The sequence below is a fragment of the Loxodonta africana genome, chromosome 8, assembly GCF_030014295.1.
Source record: "Loxodonta africana isolate mLoxAfr1 chromosome 8, mLoxAfr1.hap2, whole genome shotgun sequence".
Lineage (NCBI taxonomy): Eukaryota > Metazoa > Chordata > Mammalia > Proboscidea > Elephantidae > Loxodonta > Loxodonta africana.
The window spans coordinates 6,777,537-6,797,463 of NC_087349.1; the positions used below are offsets into that span (position 1 = coordinate 6,777,537).

Genomic DNA, 19,927 nt, shown 5'->3' on the forward strand with positions numbered 1-19,927 from the left:
GCTGTAATTAATGCTGTTGGCACGTGGTGATCTTCTTATCCTGCATGGGGAGGGTGCAATGTAAGGTCCGCGGACATGGCAAACGTGCCCTTGGTGATGAAAGCTCACAACGAGGCCAGTGGAGGAGCAGGGGCTGATTACCCACAGGCCAGGGACGATGCTAAGGACTGACCTGGGTTTAGGCCACCCCATGATCCCCCCAGCTCCTCCCAGCACCCCTACATAAACACACACACAGCTTCAGGAGAGGCTTCATGCCCATCCTCCACTCGCTTGTGCATACTGAGCATGTCGACCTCCCAGAGAGCAGTGAGGGGCTGAGGCTGGTCTGGCCCCTTCTCCCTGGGTCACGCAGAGGAGAACTAGGGGAAGGACGCATCAGGATCCATCTCCCTATCTCAGCCTCTCTTATTCTAAATCCTAGTATTCTTTCTTCTCTCTCTGACTCTTCCCCAGTTTCTCAGACTCTCTGAGATACATCCGGAAGAGAGAAAGTTCTTTGTCCCTTGGACAGCCCGGCAGTCCCTCTCCACCCCACCACCAGCCTCCTGCAACTGGCAACATGCATGGCAGGAGGAGGGGCTATAGGGTCTCTGGGGATACTGGTGCTGACATAAAGATTCTCCTGGGCAGGTGACAGTGATAGTGACCTCAGGGCCCTGACCAGGAAGTTCCCATTATTACATGGCCAGCTGAATGCTCTCTTCCCCTCCTCAGGTCCGTATGAGTCTGTGAAGGGCATGGAGTTGGGGGGGGTCCCCCCCGAGCACTGTCCCAGGAGTCCTGCTGTGACTGGTGGGGTCTGAGGACCAGACAATCTTCTAGGTTTTTCTAGGTCTCTGAGATAAGCTTGCTCCGTGCCTGCTCTGTTTGCCCCTGTCCTGCCCTACAACTGCTCATGATTTTTTGATGGAGTGAAGCTAGGTCAGCCTTGAAGCTAAAACAGGTTGGTGGCCCAGAGGAATGGGGACTGTCTTTAGTGCCTCCCATTTCGGGCATCCCTCTCTACCCAGAAACTCCCTCTGAGCCCCCTATCTGGTGTGGCTGTGTGTCTGGGTTTGCTGTGTATTCTGGGCTATGTCTTCTTGTCCCGGCTTCCAGACTGGTTAGCACCCCTTTCGCTGTGGGTCATATCATACCCACTCTGAGCACCTTACATGTGACCCATCTCTGCTCTGCTTACCCAAGGAAGAACGCATGCATGCCAGGCCTTGGTCTAGAAGGATACGCTTGACTTCTGGACCAAGAGGCCAAGGCTGAGAGATGACCTCCCAGGGCCTGTGCGCGAATGTTGGGGCCATGTTGCTTGGGAGAGCTGTGAAGACAGCTGAAAATACGTGGAAAGGGGCCCTCTCAGGGTCAGATAGGCTGGGGGTGGAGACTAGAGGCATTGGTAACCTTCTCAGCTCTATCATCTCCCCTTCCTGTCACCCTCCACTATAATCGCTTCCCCTTCAGATGAGACCACCCCTCCCCTCACCACTGTTGCAAACCCAAGGAAGTACACCGACCAGCAGCTTCCCCATGTCTGCCCACCACTACTACGGCCTGTGCTCCCGGCACTCCAAGAAGATGGTCGCTACTTCTACCCACCCTGCCCTTGCCTGATATCCCCATGTAGGATGTCAGCTCAGCAAACCCTCCCAGTCCTGTTCTCTCTGCCCTCCAGCACCCTTGTCCTGCCCACCTGAGGCACTTGCTGTCCCTTTAGCTGTCCACCCCCATCCTTCACAAGGCACTGCCTACAAAGCTCCAATGTGGAGGCTCAGTAGTGCCTTGCCTGTGCCTCCACTCTGTAAGACTGTGGAATCGAGGGCACTCCTTTTGTGGGTGCTGGTCTAGGGCCCAACATTTTTCCTCTTGGTCTCGGGACTTTTCTGGCCATCATTCCACAAGCAGATCAACAGCAGCAATGACAAATAAAAGGCCTTGCTGCAGTCTGGGGAGTCTGGGGGCAGCCGTGGCCGCAGGCACTACATACTTGTGTGGATCTTCCCAGGCCTCAGGCTCTGTCTGACCCTTTCCTCGCCTTGGACGCTGCACATACAGGACTCACAGAGCCTGTTCTGGCTGTCACTGTGGGTCCTGCCCAGAGCCAGGTCAGCTGCTCTAGGGTCACCGTGTGCTGAGCAATCAGACTCAGGAAAGCTCACAGAGAACATGCAGGAGGAAAGAGCCTGGCCTGTGCAGCTAGCTTCATGACTGACTGGTCATTTGACCTGCAGGTGGACTCTTCCCCCAGTGCCTGCGTCTAGGGTCCTGCGTGTTAGTGGGTCACACACACCAGGCCTGGCTGAGTCTCCCAGTGTGGTGCCCTTTCTCACCTAATGTCCCTCCTCGACCACTTGATCATGGGCCCTCATGGTCCTACCCTTTTGTCTATCTCCTTCTTCCTCCCCTCAGGGTCCCTGAAGTAGTGTTACCGAACCCTAGAAGGTGGGTCCTTGTCCAGCACACTCAGACTTGGCACTGATCTAGACACCGGTCTTTGAGAAAGAGAAAGTAGCTTTATTGCAATGTGCAGAGCAAGGAGTGGGGAGGAAGTTCCTCAGATCCAGCTCCCCAAGCTACTGGGAAGCAGGACTTATATGTGATTTGGGCAGCAAGATGGCGGCTGTGCAGCTGTACTGGGAGGAGAAAATTCTAGAAGGTGACCAGGAAACAGGAGGTGATGTGGTTCTCTTTGGACCTCTTGCTTCAGAATGGGGTCTGGGTGATGATTTTCCTTCTGATTCATTCCTCTGTTGCTGCATCTTCTGTTGAAGTCAATCAGCAGTCACACCTGACCCTTCTGTGCATGTGAGGTGGACCAACTCTGGCTTGGGCTTGTTTAAGGTAATTTATTGGCATTCCTAGGGTCAGGTTATAGTAGTGCTCTCCTCTCTCTGTAGCTTCTGACCATCACGAGAACTTGGTCTCCAGCCAGCAGATCCGCGGCCATGCGACACTGGGATGGCCTGGCTGTCCTGTGACACTGGGATGGCCTGGCTGTCCTGTGACACTGGGATGGCCTGGCTGTCCTGTGACACTGGGATGGCCTGGCTGTCCTGTAGAAGAAGCCTCCCCTGCCCCTGCTTCACTTTCCCCCCAGGGCCTGGCTCGGGTGCCCTGCCTTGTGGGGGGATTCCTCCTCTCCAGACTTCACGTGTCCGTTTTCTCATCTCTGCACCCTCCTTAGGAGTTCCTAGGTGGTGCAATGGTTAATGCCCTCAACTGCTACCCTAAAGGTTGGTGGTTCAAACCCACCCAGAGGTGCTTTGGAAGAAAGGCCTGGTGATTTACTCTTTCTACTCTGACACTCATGAGGTCGCCATGGATCGGAGTCGATGGCAACTGGTTTAGGTTTTGTGTGTGTGTGTGTGCTCTGTTGAGGATTCTAACCCAGATAGACACACAGGGAGAGCTCAGTGCTAGTCCAATCCTAAATGATGAGCTGGAGGGGTGAGATGGGCATGGGGGACAACTAACTGCACCCTCAATGACACTTCTGTCTGAGCTGGAGAGATGCCCAGGAGTTCCAAAGTATGAGGCACCTGTCCCTATCCTGTGCTGGTTAGGTGAGGTTCACCTGTGTGCACCCCACTTCCTTGTTATGGGGCCTCCCATCCCAGCTCCCCTTTAGATAAACCCTATGCCTTGGGGGCCTGGATGGCTCAGTCTGGACACTGGGGTTTGGGGCCCCCAGTGGGAAGGATTCTAGGAGGCAGCTTTGGCCAGGGAGAAGGGTCCATCACGGCCCGAAGATGGTGTCTTCCTAAAAGCAGAAAGTGGTCAGAGGTTGGCAGCTCCCACAGAGGCCCCCGAGACACGGCCAGGCTACATGCCATTTTTATTGGTTCATCTCTGCAGAGAGGGGGCATGAGTCTGTGCAGGAAGGGAAGGGGGGTGGAGAGAGGACTCTCAGGGAGCACAAGGGGGCAGCGAGGAGGCTCAGGCAAGGGTGAGGGAAGGAGCTTCTCTGGAGGCACGTTTGGATGCTTTTTGTCTCAGGAGTCCTTTTTCTTGACCTGAGGAGAAGGGGCAGGGTCAGAGCCCCAGGGGCTGTGGGCAGTGTGGTTGCCAGGGACCTCCATTCTCTGATGGCATCTCTGCTCCAATCGCAGCCTATCTCCCCACCAGAGCCCCTCTGTCACTTTACTGAAGGGCTGTCAGGGCTGGGAGTAGGCTCTGAGGTCCCCCTGTACTTCCCGACAATCCCACTCCTCCCTCCAATAGCCCCCGCCCACCTCTGGCCCCTTACCATGGCCACCAGCACGAGGGCACTGACCAGCACAGCGTACAGGGCCGCCTTTCCCAGCAGGACCTCGTAGAGGACAGTGGCTGACAGGACCCCCTGCTGGTAGGACACTGGAAGGGGCAGCCTGTGAGCAGGTAGCTCTGGTCCCCACCCCCACCCCAGTGCCCCCAGGTTCCCCAGGTTCCATACACCGCACAGATGTGGGAGGTGCAGGGAGGGCTCACTTACCTGAGGTGAGGCCACAGTCTGAAAGAGAAGGGGGGATGGGTGAGAGGCTGTACTGTCTCAGGAGAGCAAAGCCTGTCAGCCTGCAGACCACCGAAGCCCAGGCCACAGCACCAGCCAGACCCAGCTGCCCTGTCCTTCCTGTCCTGTGTCTCACCTGCGTGGCCCCAGGCCTCGGCGCTGATGTTCTGGGTGACGGGCAGGGGCCCATTGTTTTCCTCGTCCCACTGGTCCTCGTCCTCGGCCGAGAGACCGTAGAACTGGACTTGGCAGCGGAAATGGTTGCGTGGGTTGTGCCAGAAGGCAGCCGACACTCTCAGGAGGCTGCTCATGCAGTATGTGGAGTCACTGACGCCAGTGCACCCCTTCTGGGGCTGGGGGTCCGTGCTGACCCCGCTGCGGGCCTCCTTGCCGTTCACCCACCAGCTCAGCTCCACGTGGTCAGGGTAGAAGTTGGTGGCCAGGCACACGAGGGTGGCCTTCTGGGTACGAGAGATCTCTGCCTCTGAGGGTTCAAACACGGCCACCTTGGGTGGGGTCACCTTGCTCAGGTCGTCTGGAGGGGAGGAGGCAGGTCTGGTCAGAGAGCCATATGGGCTCTGGGGCAGGTAGAGGCCGTGTGTGTGTGTGTGCACAACTGAGTATGTCCGTGTGTGTGTGTGTGTATCATGTGTGTGCATGTGTGTGATGTGTGTTCATAGGTTAGTGTCTGTGTGTATGTGTATGTATGTGTGTGTGAGAGTGTGGGAGTATGTGTATGTGTGAGTGTGAATGGGTGTTTACGTGTTAGTGTATGTGTGTGTATGTGTGTGTGTGTGAGGGGTGGGGTTGAGGTCACATCAAAGCACAGTGATGAGCAGTACCTCTGTCCTGGGATCCTGCCCTGTTCTTGCCCTCCCTTGTCCTCGCCCATCTTGTCCACATACCCCACGGACACACTCTGTCCACCTCCACTTCTCCCCAAAGTGGTATATGTCCAGCTCTGTCCCCAGGGACCCCTGCCTGGGGAGGGGTAATCTCCCCTTGTCTCAAACACAGGGATTCTACAACCCTGTTTGTCCCTTTGTCTCCTAACTTCATACTTTCCCTCCTAGCAAGCTTCCTAAATAAGCACTGGAGCTCATCAGAGCTACTAGTTGTCTGGACACAATTTTTGTCCAGGTGCCTCCTTTTTGGACTCCCTCAAGTCCACATCCATGGGGCCTCCTGTCTTGGTTGATTCCCTTCCTTGGGTCCTGGTCTCTGCCCAGTTTATCCTTTGTTTTCCATAGATTGTTTTCTGTTTCTGAGCAATTGTATTGCATTGGAGAGGTCTCTTCCTTACGAGCACACAGTCTGGCCTGGAATATGGAACAACACTGTTCTAAGGGACAATTCACATTTCTATGGGTGTGACCTCATCCAGGGCCAGCTTAGTGGGCTTGTGACCCCTGCAGTCCCACAGGACCCATCTCAGAGGCCCACCCTGGGTTCCAAGCTATGCTGCCACCATCTTGGATTTCTTGGTAATTTTCTAGCAAGCCCTCCCCCCACCCCCACACGTGTTCATTGTGAGCTGTGACTGCACTTTGTCAGGTCCTGCCTCCCCTCCAGTTAGCTTCCTCCCCATCCTGCTAGCTGCTGCTGTGCCTGCAGAGGTTTGCTGGCTGGCCCTGGGCCAAGGGTGTGCTCCACCTCTATCCACAGTCTTTGGCTCCATCCCTGTTTCTGCTCCCACCCTGGTCATTGCTCTCTGATCTCAAAGACCTGGCTCTGGAACCACCACCCTGCAGGGCTACCACAGAGCCTACTCCTTCAACCCCTGTCCTGGCATGTGCACAGTCCTTGCTGTAAAAATTAAAGACTTCCAAGGCCCTGAGTGCTTCTTCCCCAGATGTTTACTGATGGTGGGACAAACAGACGCAGGAGCCCCACCATACCCTGAAACCATCTGCCTGCTCCTCGGTTACCCTTCCACCTTTGGGTGTCCCTATGGGGCTGGGGCCTGACTCCGTGGGCGGAGCTGTGAACACCAGCGGACTCCTACTGTATATACCCTGCTGGGCTGGACTAGCCCCAGACAACATTGAGAAGTTTTTCTTTCTCCTCCCAGCCCACCTCTCTCACACAAACATAGCCCTCCCTTCCATTTTTTTCTCCATTTTCCAAATCCTGCCCAACTTTGACACTGGGCTCATACCCCCCTCCCCTCCAGTGAAGGGGAAGGGAAGCACCCGGCTACAATAACCCACCAGTCACTGGACATGCCACATGCAGTAGACCGGGCACCCTAATCCCTACAGTGATAGTAAGTGGTAGTGCCGTTAATTATATTTCATAGTAGAGGGATCTGGAGTTCATGCAGATTAATTTGCCCAATGTCACTGAGCATGAAAGAGTGGGGGTGGGGACCCACGTTTGTTTGATTGCCAAGTCCTGGGGACTCCCAGAGCCCAGCATCCCCCTGGACCTGGCCCACTGTGTTCCAGCTCAGCCTGTTGCATCCAGCTTAGGGACCAGCTCCCACCAGGGATCAGGGTTGTTCCTGTGGTTGTTACCAGGGCCCTATCCTGGTGCTGTAGTCAAAGAATTAAGTCTGTTCTCTGGCCAGCGTCCTCATCACAGGTGATGTCTAAGCCCCTGCCCAGCTCTAATGTCCTCACACCCTCGTGAGACTGTCCTTACCACCCAGGCAGATGGTCTGCATTTTAATGTGGCTTTGGGACAAAGGGGCTCCTGTGTCATCTGGCCTGTTGAACTCTAGTACTTTATGCAAGGGTGGAGAGTCCAGGCAGGGGTATATCTATGAACACCCAAAAAACCCAGTGCCGTCGAGTTGATTCAGACTCATGGCGACCCTATAGGACAGAGTAGAACTGCCCCGTAGAGTTTCCAAGGAGCGCCTGGTGGACTCGAACTGCCGGCCCTTGGGTTAGCAGCTGTAGCACTTAACCACTATACCACCAGGGTTGAGATGAGTCGGAATCGACTCGACAGCAGTGGGTGGGTGGGTATATCTATGGGGAACCCAAAAACCAAACCCGTTGCCATTATGTAGATTCTGACTCATAGAGACCCTACAGGACATAGTAGAATTGCCCCATAGGGCTTCCAAGAAGCAGCTGCTGGATTCAAATTGCCAGCCTTTTGGTTAGCAGCTGGTTCCTAACCACTGTGGCACGGGACCCCTAAATTCACCCAGGGCCAGGCTGTTCCCCTGCTCTGGCCAACCCTGTCTTAGCTGATGTACACCCCACCCAGGCAATCTGGGCTGAGGAGGGGACCAAAGCCAAAGCCCAATGCTGTCAAGTTGATTCTGACTCATAGTGACCCTATAGGACAGAGTAGAACTGTCCTGCAGGGGTTCTAAGGCTGCAGTCTTAACAGAAGCAGACTGCCATGTCTTTCGCTAATGGCACTGCTGGTGGGTTCAAACTACCCACCTTTTGGTTAGCAGCTGAGCACTTAACGACTGCACCACCAGGAGGGGCAGGCAGAGGTTTTCAAATCTAATTTTAAACCCATACTTCTAAACCCTAAGTCCCCAAACTTGGGCTTGTTTGAGTCCTTCCTTCACTGACTCCTGTCTCTTTGGCCTTCCTACTCCACTCTTGCCCTTTGTCCTCATCCCTGTTCAAGGGTGCCCTCCCTCCCTCAATGACCCCTGTCTGTTGCCCTGGGGTGCTGGCTTTGCTGCTTTTGCCCCGGACCTGTCCCTGCTGTCCCTGTCTGTGAAGCAGTCACAGCCCCTCCTGCCCTTCCCCGGACCAGCTTTCCCTCCTCCATCCTGCTCTCCTGTCCAGCCACTCCTGGGGCCTCATGAATTCTTCCTTCCTTGCAGCTTACTCTGCCTCGAAGTTCCTTAGGAAAAAAGACCCTAAGCCACCCTTGCCCTAGTCTCCTTGACCTTGACCAGCCCTCCAAGTCGTTCCAGAATCCAGGGAGGGAGCAGGGGGAGGGGAAGCTGCAGAGCTGACCCCACAGATCGCCACCTTGGCCAGCCCCCTCCCAGCTTAACCCCGTGGGATGCGCAGGCTGGGGGAGGGGTTGGGTGCAGGATGGCCACAGGACCCCATCTCACCTGTGACTGTGAGCCTAGTACCTGGGCCGAAGTACCGCTCATAGGAGCACAGGGGCACAGCTCAGTGTGCAAACCTGCATGCAAACCTTCTCCCCCAAGCCCCTGCCGCAGCACCTACCCTCCGCCCCAGCAGTCCCCACTCCGGTGATCCCAGCCCAGGTCTTCTATCACCGAGGCAGGGGAAGGACCAGGGTGCCCTTACACAGGAGCGGCCCCCGGCCACTCTGCAGTCCCTCCCCGCCCCACCACTCAGCTGACTGCGGCCCCAGGTCATGCAGGGGCAGGGCGCAGCTGGGGCTCCCCGAAAGGCCATTCTTAGCGGCCCAATGCTCACCCAGCACGGTCAGCCGGGTGCCTCCGCCGAAGGTCTGGGTATCTGCTCACGGCTGTCCGACCCAGTGCAAAAACTTGGACAGGCCCTCGTCCACCCAGGGGCTGGAGGCTGAGGTCCCCACTGTCGCACCCCCTCCTCCCCTCCTTGGGCCCCCTAGCCGCAGCCTGTTCGGCCGGTCCGCTCACCCAGCACGGTCAGCCGAGTGCCCAAGCCGAAGTACTGGGGTCTGTTCTCACAGTCTCGGGTCCCGGGACAAAAACTGGGCGTTGTCCCGGACTCGCCCCTGGTCTCCCCCGACCCCGCGCCGGGCACCAGGGCCAGGCGGAGCTCCCCACGCAGCCCGGGAGGATCCGGTCTTTGCCCACCCGCTCGCGGAGCGCCGGGGACTTCCGGGCGCCTTCCTTACCCAACACAGTTAGCTTGGTCCCCTCTCCAAAATAGAGTGGTTCGTTGTTCACACAGCCCCGCAGCCCGCCGAGCAAACCGCCGCCCAGAGCAGCTCTTCTGCCCCAGCTCTCTGCCTGGAAGCCCCCGCCCAGGGCTGGGGCTCAGGGGTCCTCCAAGCTGAGCAGTCCCCCAACCTGGAGCGCTGTCTTACCTAGCACGGTGAGCCGGGTCCCCTGCCCGAAATGCAGCTCATTGTAACACAGTGGGAAGGGGCGCCAAGAATTCCTCCTCCCCCTACCGCACCGGCATTTCCCACAGCCTGGGGGCTACTCTTCCTCTTCCTTCTCTCCTTCAGGGGCTTCCCTTCTCCCTCTAGAATGAGCTGGACAGAGCCATGTGGCCATCCAGTGAGGTCACCCTCATTTGCAAGGAAAACCAGCTTGGCTTGGGGACAAGTGGCTGAACCTGAAGTCTGAGGGCACTGTGGGTCCTGGGGGCAGGGATGGGCTGGAGGTGCTCCAGGCTGACTGCCTTTTACTCCTTTGGACATTATCAGGAGGGATCAGTCCCTGAAGGACGTCATGCTTGGTAGAAAAAAAAAAAAAAATTTTTTTTTTTTTTTTTGAGAGGGTCGGCAAAAAGAGGAAGATTCTCAATGAGATGGACTGACACAGTGGCTGCAGCAATGGGCTCAAGCATATTGATGGTACAGGATCAGGCAAGGTTTTCTTCTGTTATACCTAAGGTCCCTATGAGCCAGAATGGACTTGATGGCACCTAACAACAACATCTTCCTCAAGGGTTGTTATGAGCTGCTAATGAACACTGCGTCTTCTAGTGCTGGCTCAGGGGACAATTTTACTAGACAGGGTGGTGCTGATCCTACATTCACTCCTTGACCTGCACCTGAGGAGGGAGCGGTGGAGGCTGGCCTTTGTCCAGGGTGGGGCCAGCTCCAGGCCCCCAGCCAGTCCCCATCTGGGAGCTGCAGCCCCTGGGCTGGTGGGTTATTTCCCAGCCAGGGCTTTTTGTAAAAGCTCCCCCTTTAACCAAATCACTGTGCTGCCCCCAGTTGCCACAATGTTACACCCTGGGACAAAAATGCCCCCTCCCCCTCTACCGCAAGCACTGGGCAGACACAGGAAGCACAGGTGGTGGTGACTGGTGTAACTGAGGGGCCAGGAAGACACGACTGAGGTGAATTTAAAGTGGGAGGGGTTGGGGGACAGAGAGGCCCCTCCCGGCATGCACACCACCTGGAGGAGACCACCTCTGTCAGCAGGCCTCCTTGCTGGGACGGAGCCTATGCATGGTTCTCCAGTGCAGACTGGCATTTATAGAGGCAGGTGGGAGGGGCGGGGCGGGGAGGGTAGCTTGACAGCAATCCCACAGAGCAGGTAACAGCAACCTTCAGCTAAGGACAAACCTCCAGAAATCCCTGTGACTCCCCCCCATTACTTTCTGAGCAAAGCCAGACTCTTATTCATTCATTCATTCACTCCACTGTATCTGATGGACCCCTACTGTGTGCCCCGCCCGATGCTAGCTTTGGGGATTCCGGCTCATCCTCGGGGTGTCTTAGTCGTCTAGTACTGCTGTAACAGAAATACCACCGGTGGGTGGCTTTAACTAACCAAAACACATTCTCCCACAGTCCAGGAGGCTGGAAGTCCAAATTCAGGGCATCAGCTCCAGGCGAAGGCTTTCTCAGTCTGTCGGCTCTGGAGGAAGGTCCTTGTCATCAATCTTCCCCTGGACTAGGAGCTTCTCAGCGCAGGGACCCCAGACCTGGGGGCATGAGGTCCCCATCTCTCTCCACTGGCTTCTCTCTTTTACATCTCAAAAGAGATTGCTTTAAGACACAACCTAACCTTGTCGATTGAGTCCTGCTTCATTAACATAACTGCCTCTAGTCCCATCTCACTAACACCATAAGGGTAGGATTTGCACACCTAGGAAAGTCACATCAGGTGACAAAACCGTGGACAATCACACGATACTGGAAACCACACATGTTTTGGGGGGACACAATTCAGTCCATGACAGGGGGGCACCCATTGCCTCTCCAGCCCCATTTGGGGCTCCTCCTACCTCTGAACCAGGCCCTAGTGGCACCTGGCTTTTTCTCTGAGGCTTTTGTTCATGCCTCTGACTGGCTGGACCCCTCTTCTGGGCGAGCTACTGAGACCCAGGCTTCCTTTGAAGTGCTTGTCACCATCTTGGACTCTCCCTTGTTTTCCCTGCCAGAAGTGGGGAGCTGGCCTCTGACTGTGTGTGTGTGTTTACTAGGTTCTACTTTACAGAGCAGTTTTAGGCATACAGAATGACTGTGCAGAAAGAACAGAGTTCCCCTGTGGCCCTTACCTCCTCATACAGGGCTTCTGTAACTGACATCTTGCATCCTTGTGGCTCAGTTGCTATAGCTGGTGACCCAATATGGCTACATTGTTATCAACTAAAGCCCATAGTATACCTCAGGGTTCCCTTTTCGTATTTACAGTCCTAAGGGTTTTGACTAATATATCATGTCATGTGTCCCCGTTACCGCATCCCACAGAATAATTTCACTGCCCTAAAAATGCCCCATGCGCCTCCTGGTCACCCCTCCCCCCTCCTCCTGAGCCCCTGGCAACCACTGATCTTTTCAGTGTCTCTACAGTTCTGTCTTGTCTGGAATTCTGACTGCGCTGTAAAGACAGCTAACTTCTATTTCACGGCTTCTGTCCATGCCTGTTCCCCCTATGAACAGGGAGACTTCTTGGGGACAGTGACTTGGATATCTTTGTGTTTTTGAAGGCCAGGGATAACACATTGTGGTGACTTGTGCTCAATGGCTGTGTGTGTGTGTTTGTGGACATAAATGTATATATTTGAATGCATGTGAGCCCTGCAGTACCAAGGCAAGGCTGGGTGGTGGGGTCCTATGAGTGGAAGGGCAGGGGGCTACTTTGGCAAGGTCTCAGGGGTGCCTGCTCCTGAGGGAAGTCACCTTGGTTCACTCGCTTGTTCATTCATTTATTCAGAGATAATTTACGGAGTACTGGTGCTGAACCAAGGTTCTCTGCTCTATCCCGGGGTGGCTATGGTCAAAAGCACCCTGTTATCAAGGAGCTCACGGTTGAGCGGGGGTGTCAGGCAGGTAGGGAGATCAAGTCCACCACGTGTAATGAGGGTCGTGAAGGAGGCACGCACAGGGCATTGTGACAGCAAAACAAATGGGCATCTGGTCCAACCTTAGTGGGAAGGGGCAGAAAGGAAGGGCCAGGGGAGGCTCCTTGGAAGAAGGGTGTCTGAGCCGAATCTGGAAGGATAGGCAGGTGTTCCCCAGGAAGAAGGATATGATGTCATTCCAGGAGTAGTAGCTGGTCAAGGGGCCTGAAACCAGGCTGCTCAGGGGGAGGTGGCGAGGTGGGGTGCAGAGATAAAGTGGTGGTCAGCCCGGGGGTCCTATGTTCCTTCCTGAGGACTTCCAAGTGCATCGCCATGATAATAACCAGGCAATGGATAGCCGCAGAGATAGGGCTGATCCTTGGCTGGAGGGAATTTCATTTCTTGCACCTCCAGGTGTGGTTGGGAGCTTTTTCATGCCTGTCCAATACACCAGGGAGAGATTCTGTAACTGGGAGACACAACCGCCCTTGAGAATAAACTTCCCAGTCAGCGCCTTTTCTGCCCCTCGCTGGGAGACCTGCCTGGGGCACTGTGGAGACAAAGGGTGCACTTGGCGACAGAACTGCAAAGAGGGGGTGAGCTGCAGGAGACTAGCTTCATTTACCTGCGGGCATGCAGTTGGTGGGACACACCTGTGCCAGCTCTTCCTCAGATCACCTTTGTGCAGGGCAGGACATAGACTCCTGTCTGGCATCCTGCTTTTCTAGGCTGTTCTGGAGCAGCCCTCCTCAGCTCCCATCACTACCTCGCACACTTTATTAACCTTCCTGAGCAGGATGAGCCGTGTCAGTCATGGCGGGGGGGGTCGGTTCCCCACTCCGTGAATACCTTGTGACCCCCTCCTGGTGAGCTGGAAGATGACAGGGGGTTTGGGGAAGGGCAGAGGAGAAATCAGACATTCCAGGAACAGCCAAGCAGACCGTGTTTATTGGTTTGGTCCACTGGGGTTCAGGCTTGCTAGGGAGCCCCCGGGTAGGAAGTCTCAGAGACACACACCCAGGTGCACATGCACTAGGTGGGTACCAGGAGGAGTGGGGATATGAGGACTCCTCCTCTCAGCACTGGCTGCAGATGGGGAGCGGGGGATCCTGTTAGACATAATGAAGGGCCAGAATCTCCTGGCCCCCCTCCAGAGCTGGCTTCAGGAGTCCTTCTTCTTGACCTGAAGAAGGGAAGGTTTTGAGGTTGCCAGGAGCCAGGAGAGGTGGGGGTTGAGTGGATGTAGGGGGTTCTGACAGTCTCCATTTGATTTCTGGGGATCCCATCTTCCTCTTCCCACCAGCCCCACCCGATCCCACAGGGAGTTGTCTCTGAGGTTCCCAAGCACGTACGCGGCCCCGTTCTGCTGCCCACCTCCGGCCCCTTACCATGGCCACCAGCACGAGGGCACTGACCAGCACAGCGTACAGGGCCGCCTTTCCCAGCAGGACCTCGTAGAGGACAGTGGCTGACAGGACCCCCTGCTGGTAGGACACTGGGGGGGGCAGCCTGTGAGCAGGTAGCTCTGGTCCCCACCCCCACCCCAGTGCCCCCAGGTTCCCCAGGTTCCATACACCGCACAGATGTGGGAGGTGCGGGGAGTGCTCACTTACCTGAGGTGAGGCCACAGTCTGAAAGAGAAGGGGGGATGGATGAGAGGCTGTACTGTCTCAGGAGAGCAAAGCCTGTCAGCCTGCAGACCACCGAAGCCCAGGCCACAGCACCAGCCAGACCCAGCTGCCCTGTCCTTCCTGTCCTGTGTCTCACCTGCGTGGCCCCAGGCCTCGGCGCTGATGTTCTGGGTGACGGGCAGGGGCCCATTGTTTTCCTCGTCCCACTGGTCCTCGTCCTCAGCCGAGAGACCGTAGAACTGGACTTGGCAGCGGAAATGGTTGCGTGGGTTGTGCCAGAAGGCAGCCGACACTCTCAGGAGGCTGCTCATGCAGTATGTGGAGTCACTGACGCCAGTGCACCCCTTCTGGGGCTGGGGGTCCGTGCTGACCCCGCTGCGGGCCTCCTTGCCGTTCACCCACCAGCTCAGCTCCACGTGGTCAGGGTAGAAGTTGGTGGCCAGGCACACGAGGGTGGCCTTCTGGGTGCGAGAGATCTCTGCCTCTGAGGGTTCAAACACGGCCACCTTGGGTGGGGTCACCTTGCTCAGGTCGTCTGGAGGGGAGGAGGCAGATTTGGTCAGAGTGCCATATGGGCTCTGGGGCAGGTAGAGGCCGTGTGTGTGTGTTTGTGTGTGCACGTGTGCACATGTACCTGTGTCCATGTGAGTGTATGAGTGTGCTCGTGTGTGTATGAGAGTGTGTGAGAGGGAGGGGAATGGCCCGTGTCCAGGCAGTGACCAGCAGCAGGTCCTGTCTGGCTGGGGTCTCCCTCCCTGTCCCCTGTTGTTGCTCTTCCTCCCCTTGCCCCCTTCCCTCCGCCACCTGGAACACACTGTCCCTTTCTCCCCATCCCCTATAGGGGGCACCATGTCCTGATTTCTGGGTAGCTCTGCAAGGCCTCCCACCCTTGGCCTCATGGGATTCTCTATGGCGAGTAGGCCTGTCTGCCTTCCTTCCTGCTCGAAGCCCTGCTCTGTGCATTGCTGTCTAACCTTCCAGACTTCATGCAGCGGCCTGCAGCCCAGCTGCTCAGATTTGGAGTCAGGGACTCCTGTTAGCAACACGAGCCTGGAAACAAAATTGATCTCTGCTAATTACTATTTTCCTTTTTTCAACGTGTTTACGTTTGTCTGTTTTGGTGATGCCCCGAATTGGAATAGGCCCTTCTTCTTAAAAGAGACAGTCTTCCCACCAGGCCTGATTTCATTTTCTTTGTATACTCTACCCAGCGTAATTGGCCTTGAGCAGCCTGGTGCCACTGTCCATTGTCTGTCTATGGTGCCTGTTGGCTTCTACTCTGGGGTACACTGGGCAAGTGGATGCCCGCCCAGGATGGCTGTGACCCAAGGAAGATATTGGTGCGGGGTTGACCCACTCTCTTCCCACAGCCTAGCAAGCCACCCTGCCAGCTTTGGGATCCGCAGCCATGTAGTCAGATCGTGGTTGTGGGTTGCACAGGTCCTGAGCCCCAGGACTATTTCAGCAGAGGGCCACGCTGCAAAGCCCGGGCCTTCCGCACGCCTGACAGACAGGAGAGGTCCAAGCTCTGGAATTGTTGGGAGAAACATCCTCACCTGAAGACACATGGGGACGGGAGGAACCATGCCCGTCATTCCAGCACACACCCTTGGCCAGAATTTACTCTGTCCTCCCTTGGCTCTGTTTTGGCTACGGGATAGAGTTTTTGGAGCAGGAATGTGGCAAACCCAGACATCTCCACCTTATCCAAATTTGGAAACTGATCCTGATGGGAAAACGGAGGCCCAGGATGGAAATAGGCAAGTTCTGTGACCCAGCGATGACAAGTAGCAGTAACAGAAAGGACAGCCACTTTCACAGAGGCATCTTGTGGTGGCACAAATGCTCAAGCGCTCCACTATTAGCCGAAAGGTTGGCTGTTTGAACCTGCTTGGAGGGGCCTGGGAAGGTCACAGCCTCAAAAACCCTATAATGAAGTTCTACTCTGCACATATGGGGTCATCATGAGTTGGAAAAACAGCCTCCATAGAGAGTTCAAGTAAGCTCTCCTGTCACAACCCAACACCTGGGATGGCATTGTTTCCTACACTATGTGTGTCCCAGAGAGCCTGGAGCAGTGAAGCCCCCTTCCCAGACCTCGTAGCCCCCTCTGAGAACAGAGCCTGGGGGTCCACGGGGCTGTTTCTTAGGTCATGCGTGTCTCTCCAGCCCAGACCCTACCCCACTTCCTCCCAGTCCTCCCACCTTACCCACTTCCTCTCAGCACAGAGATGGCTCCTTCCCCCTGGGGAGCAGCCTCCCAGCCCAACTGTTTTAGTGCAGACCCGGAGGTTTGGGAAAGGTGTCTTCTTTGTAGCTGGTTTGCTGCTGAGCTAATGTGGGTTTCCAGCAGTAACGATTCTTTCGGATCTCTCTCCCTGGCACCTACCGAGTACAGTATACCCCAGACCCACCCGCTGCCCTGTGGTACCGTGAGAAACTTCTGCCCTCCTAGCACCCACGTACTACCCCCATGTCACCAACCTGCCTCCACTGCCTCCTGGGCCTGCCAGCCTCCTCAAAACCATAATTAAAAACAAAATAAAATAAAAACAACAACAACCACCCCGCCCCAAACCTGTTGCAGTCGAGTTGATTCCAACACATAGTGACCCTACAGGACAGAGTAGAACTGCTCCATAGGGTTTCCAAGGAGCAGCTGGTGGATTCGACTGCTCAGTTTTGGTTAGCAGCTGAGCTCTTAACCACTGGACCACCAGGGCTCCCCAGCCTCAGGAAGATAAAAGTGGGGCTTAGAAACAAGGAGAGACAAAGGGAAGAAGGGAGAGAAGGTGAAAGCCACGTTCCGAGCTGGAGGTGACGCTGAGGAGCTGAGGAGGGTCACTGAAAGGATCCAAGCGTGCAGAACGGGAGTAAGAACAAGATGAAAATGAGGAGAAGATCACAAAGAGAAGAGAGAAAGTCCAGCTAAAAAGTAGAGATGAGAGAGTGGGGAAACCTCCAGCCCTGAAGCCCAGCGAGGCACCAGCACACCAACCTGTGAAGCTCTGGAAGGTAGAAGGGCCAGGGGGACTCCAGGTGGCCAGGGCAGCTCTGACCTCCCACCTTACAGCCAGTGCCCCTCTAGGACTGTTCTTTGTGCCCCCATACCACCCTGGAGACGAGGGAGCCCATACCTGTCACGGTGAGCCTGGTGCCCAGCCCGAAGTTGAGGGGTGAGTTATTGGACACAGCCGAGAACGGCTGTGGTAAAACCCACTGGGGCCCCCTAAGAGCTGGAGTCAGGGGTGTGGACCAGAAGAAAGGCCTGAGCATTCAGCAGGGACAGCGGGGACAGAGGGAAAGGCTCTGTAGGGCAGAGTCACATTCTCAGTGGAAGGATGGACCAGGAAAGCAGAAAGGCCGATTACAAGAAGACGCAGAGGAGAGAGAGAGAGGACTCACTCCCGCCGCCCGCACCAAGGGTGGCAGATAAGCCCCATGGGCTCCGCGTGGACAAGAGTGACAGCTAAACGCCCTTCACCAGAGGCCAAGATCTGGCTCCAAGGGACTCTGCCCGCCACCCCTGAGCTGAGCCTCACCTAGGACAGAGAGCCGTGTCCCCTCTCCAAAGTGCTGCTCCTGGTTGCCACACAGCACAACACCCTGTGGCAAACCCAGTGCAGCGGCGGCCTCCTTCCTCAGCTCTGGGGTCTGCCACACATCTACTGCCCCAAACCTGGGCCCTTCTGCAGTCTGTCCCCACGGAGCTCCCAGGGTTCTAGCTCATCCCCACTCCTCCACACCCAGGACCTTCCATAGCTGTGTTCTTCATGGAGCTCTGGGGGCCCTGCCCCATCCCCACTCCCCCACACCTGGGATCTCTGGCCCTGTTCTTTGTCCCTGACCTTCTCCAAGAGTCCCCCTGGGACTCTGACCTGACCCACCATCTCCTGAAAGAAGCCTGTTACTCACCCAAGACAGAGAGCTTCGTTCCGTTGCCAAAAAATAGCTTTTCATTGGTTGCACAACATTGGAGCCCAGCAGGAAAACCTTCCCCTGCTGCCTCCCCATCCCTCCGCCCCCGGGTCAGCCAGCTAGCTTCCCTCTGGCCTTAGCAGACATTTGATTCCAGGGGTGGGAGGCTGGGCAACTGTGTGGCCTGCAGTACGGTCGGTGGTCAGAGGCCTGCTTCAGCCTCTGGGGCCTATCCCCAATGTCCATCACCCTGGGTGAGACTGGCCTCTGAGGCCTGGCCTTACCATCCACCCTGCTCTGATGCCCTCAGGGAGACACAGATGGACAGGTGGTCCTGCCTGCCTGAGACCACATGCTTCCCAGTGGGGAACCCCGGCTAGGCAGGGCCATCCGTGAAATCACTGGGGATCGAGCCCCCTGGCCCTCTGTATCAAGACAAGAATTCAGACCTTCCTGGTAAAAATGCACTTTTGCCAAAGCACTGAGACAAGCTGCATCAGTCCCTGCTTCCCCTTAGGGGTACCTAGCCACTGAACCCAGGTTCACTCACCAACAACACTGAGCTGGGTCCCCTCCCCAAAATAGAGGGTATCCCCAGAGCACAGTCTCCCAGGTCCACCTCAAAACACCGTCTGTTGAGCCCAAGGGTGCAGCTGGGCTCAGAGGGACATGGGGGCCTTCACGGATCTCCCCTAAGAAAGCCACCGTCAGCTTCAGACACTCGCACACCCTACAGAGCCTCCCAGAGCCCTGAGAGCTGGGGAAGGGTGCAGCACCAGGGTGATAGGCTGTGTCAGCAGATAAGATGAGTGAGCAAGGTCTTCTCAGGCTCATTTAAGCTTTGGGGCCTTTTCTCATGCCCCATCTCAGGGTAGTGCCATCTCCTCTCCCATCTCCCTTGCCCCAGGGCTCAGTTGGGGGTCTACTCAGAGCCTTCTCCCTGTTGCTGGCTCGGTTCACCGTTATAAGAGCCTCCCCCGGACCCCTTTTCCCATTTCTGAACAGGGAGCCTGGCCTCCCTCACCACACCTCCCCAGACCTTACCGATGACAGTTAGCTTGGACCCCGGGCCGAAGGTGATATCATAGTTAGCACACCAGAACGTGGCCACTCAAATGGACCCTATGGGGCCTGGGAGCTGCTCGGGAGAGTCTTACCTACCACCGTGAGTCGAGTGCCTTCTCCAAAGAACGCTTGGGTGTTTGCACAGTGCCGGGGGGCATGGAGGAAAGCAGGCCTGAGATGAGGAGTGGGGAGGGGCCAGCAGGGTCTCAGACCATAGGAAACCCCCCCGGGCTTTGTAGGCCTTGGGTTTGTCCAAGAAAGGGCATTTTCCAAGGAAAAGCGCTCCGGCCTCCCGAGGTCCAACCAAGGGCCCTGCACCCCATTCTGAAAGGGTGTCCATATACAGGCCCCTCTCTGAGGGTCATCGAGGGACGTGGCCAGGACAGGTGACCTGGGGAGGGGCAGGTCCTCCGGGACCTGTGACTCCATCCATTGGGATCCGAGACCTCTCTGGCTTCTGCCCGGGGCCTTTGGTACAAGTGGGCCACCCTCTGTCCCTTCCCACTGACCTGTGGTGGTCCCAATGGGGTTGGATGGAGGGGTCCCTGTAACCTTCTTCTGTGACACCCTGAGGCATTCTCCTTAAAGCTGCGCCCTATCTTCCTTGACTCATGGCCTTGGCCTGACTTGCGGACAGGTGAGGTGGCAGCATTCTGTGCCAGCTGCCCTGGGGCTGAGACCTGGGAGAGACATGGGGTGGGGGTTGTGGGGCAGACAGTGGTTTTTGTAAAGGCCTCCTGCAAGTTTGAATCACCGTGGATCCCCTGTCCCCACAATGTTACAGCTTTGTACAAAAACAGCCCCTCCCACAGCCCGCCCCCTAGCCGAAAGGAGCCAGCTGTTGCTTTGAGGGGAGCCAGGGTGGGCGGGAGAGGCAGAGACGGGGTGCGGGCGCCTCCTGGTCTGATGTCCTCAGTTCC

At 56.4% G+C, this 19,927-nt stretch overlaps 2 gene segments (V, D, J or C); both read right to left on the reverse strand.

Annotated features, from left to right (window-relative positions):
• Window positions 1-1,685: 1,685 nt before the first annotated feature.
• Window positions 1,686-11,637, reverse strand: LOC135232283 (T cell receptor beta constant 1-like). The segment is given in 7 exon segments: window positions 1,686-4,007; window positions 4,241-4,347; window positions 4,466-4,483; window positions 4,620-5,018; window positions 9,042-9,257; window positions 9,455-9,476; window positions 11,608-11,637. Coding segments are annotated over 7 exon segments (813 nt in total).
• Window positions 11,638-11,870: 233 nt separating this feature from the next.
• Window positions 11,871-19,927, reverse strand: LOC100669046 (T cell receptor beta constant 1-like; the record flags this gene model as incomplete). The annotated part of the segment is given in 6 exon segments: window positions 11,871-13,576; window positions 13,782-13,888; window positions 14,007-14,024; window positions 14,161-14,559; window positions 19,104-19,179; window positions 19,517-19,927. Coding segments are annotated over 6 exon segments (1,032 nt in total), but the record flags the coding sequence as incomplete, so codon positions are not given.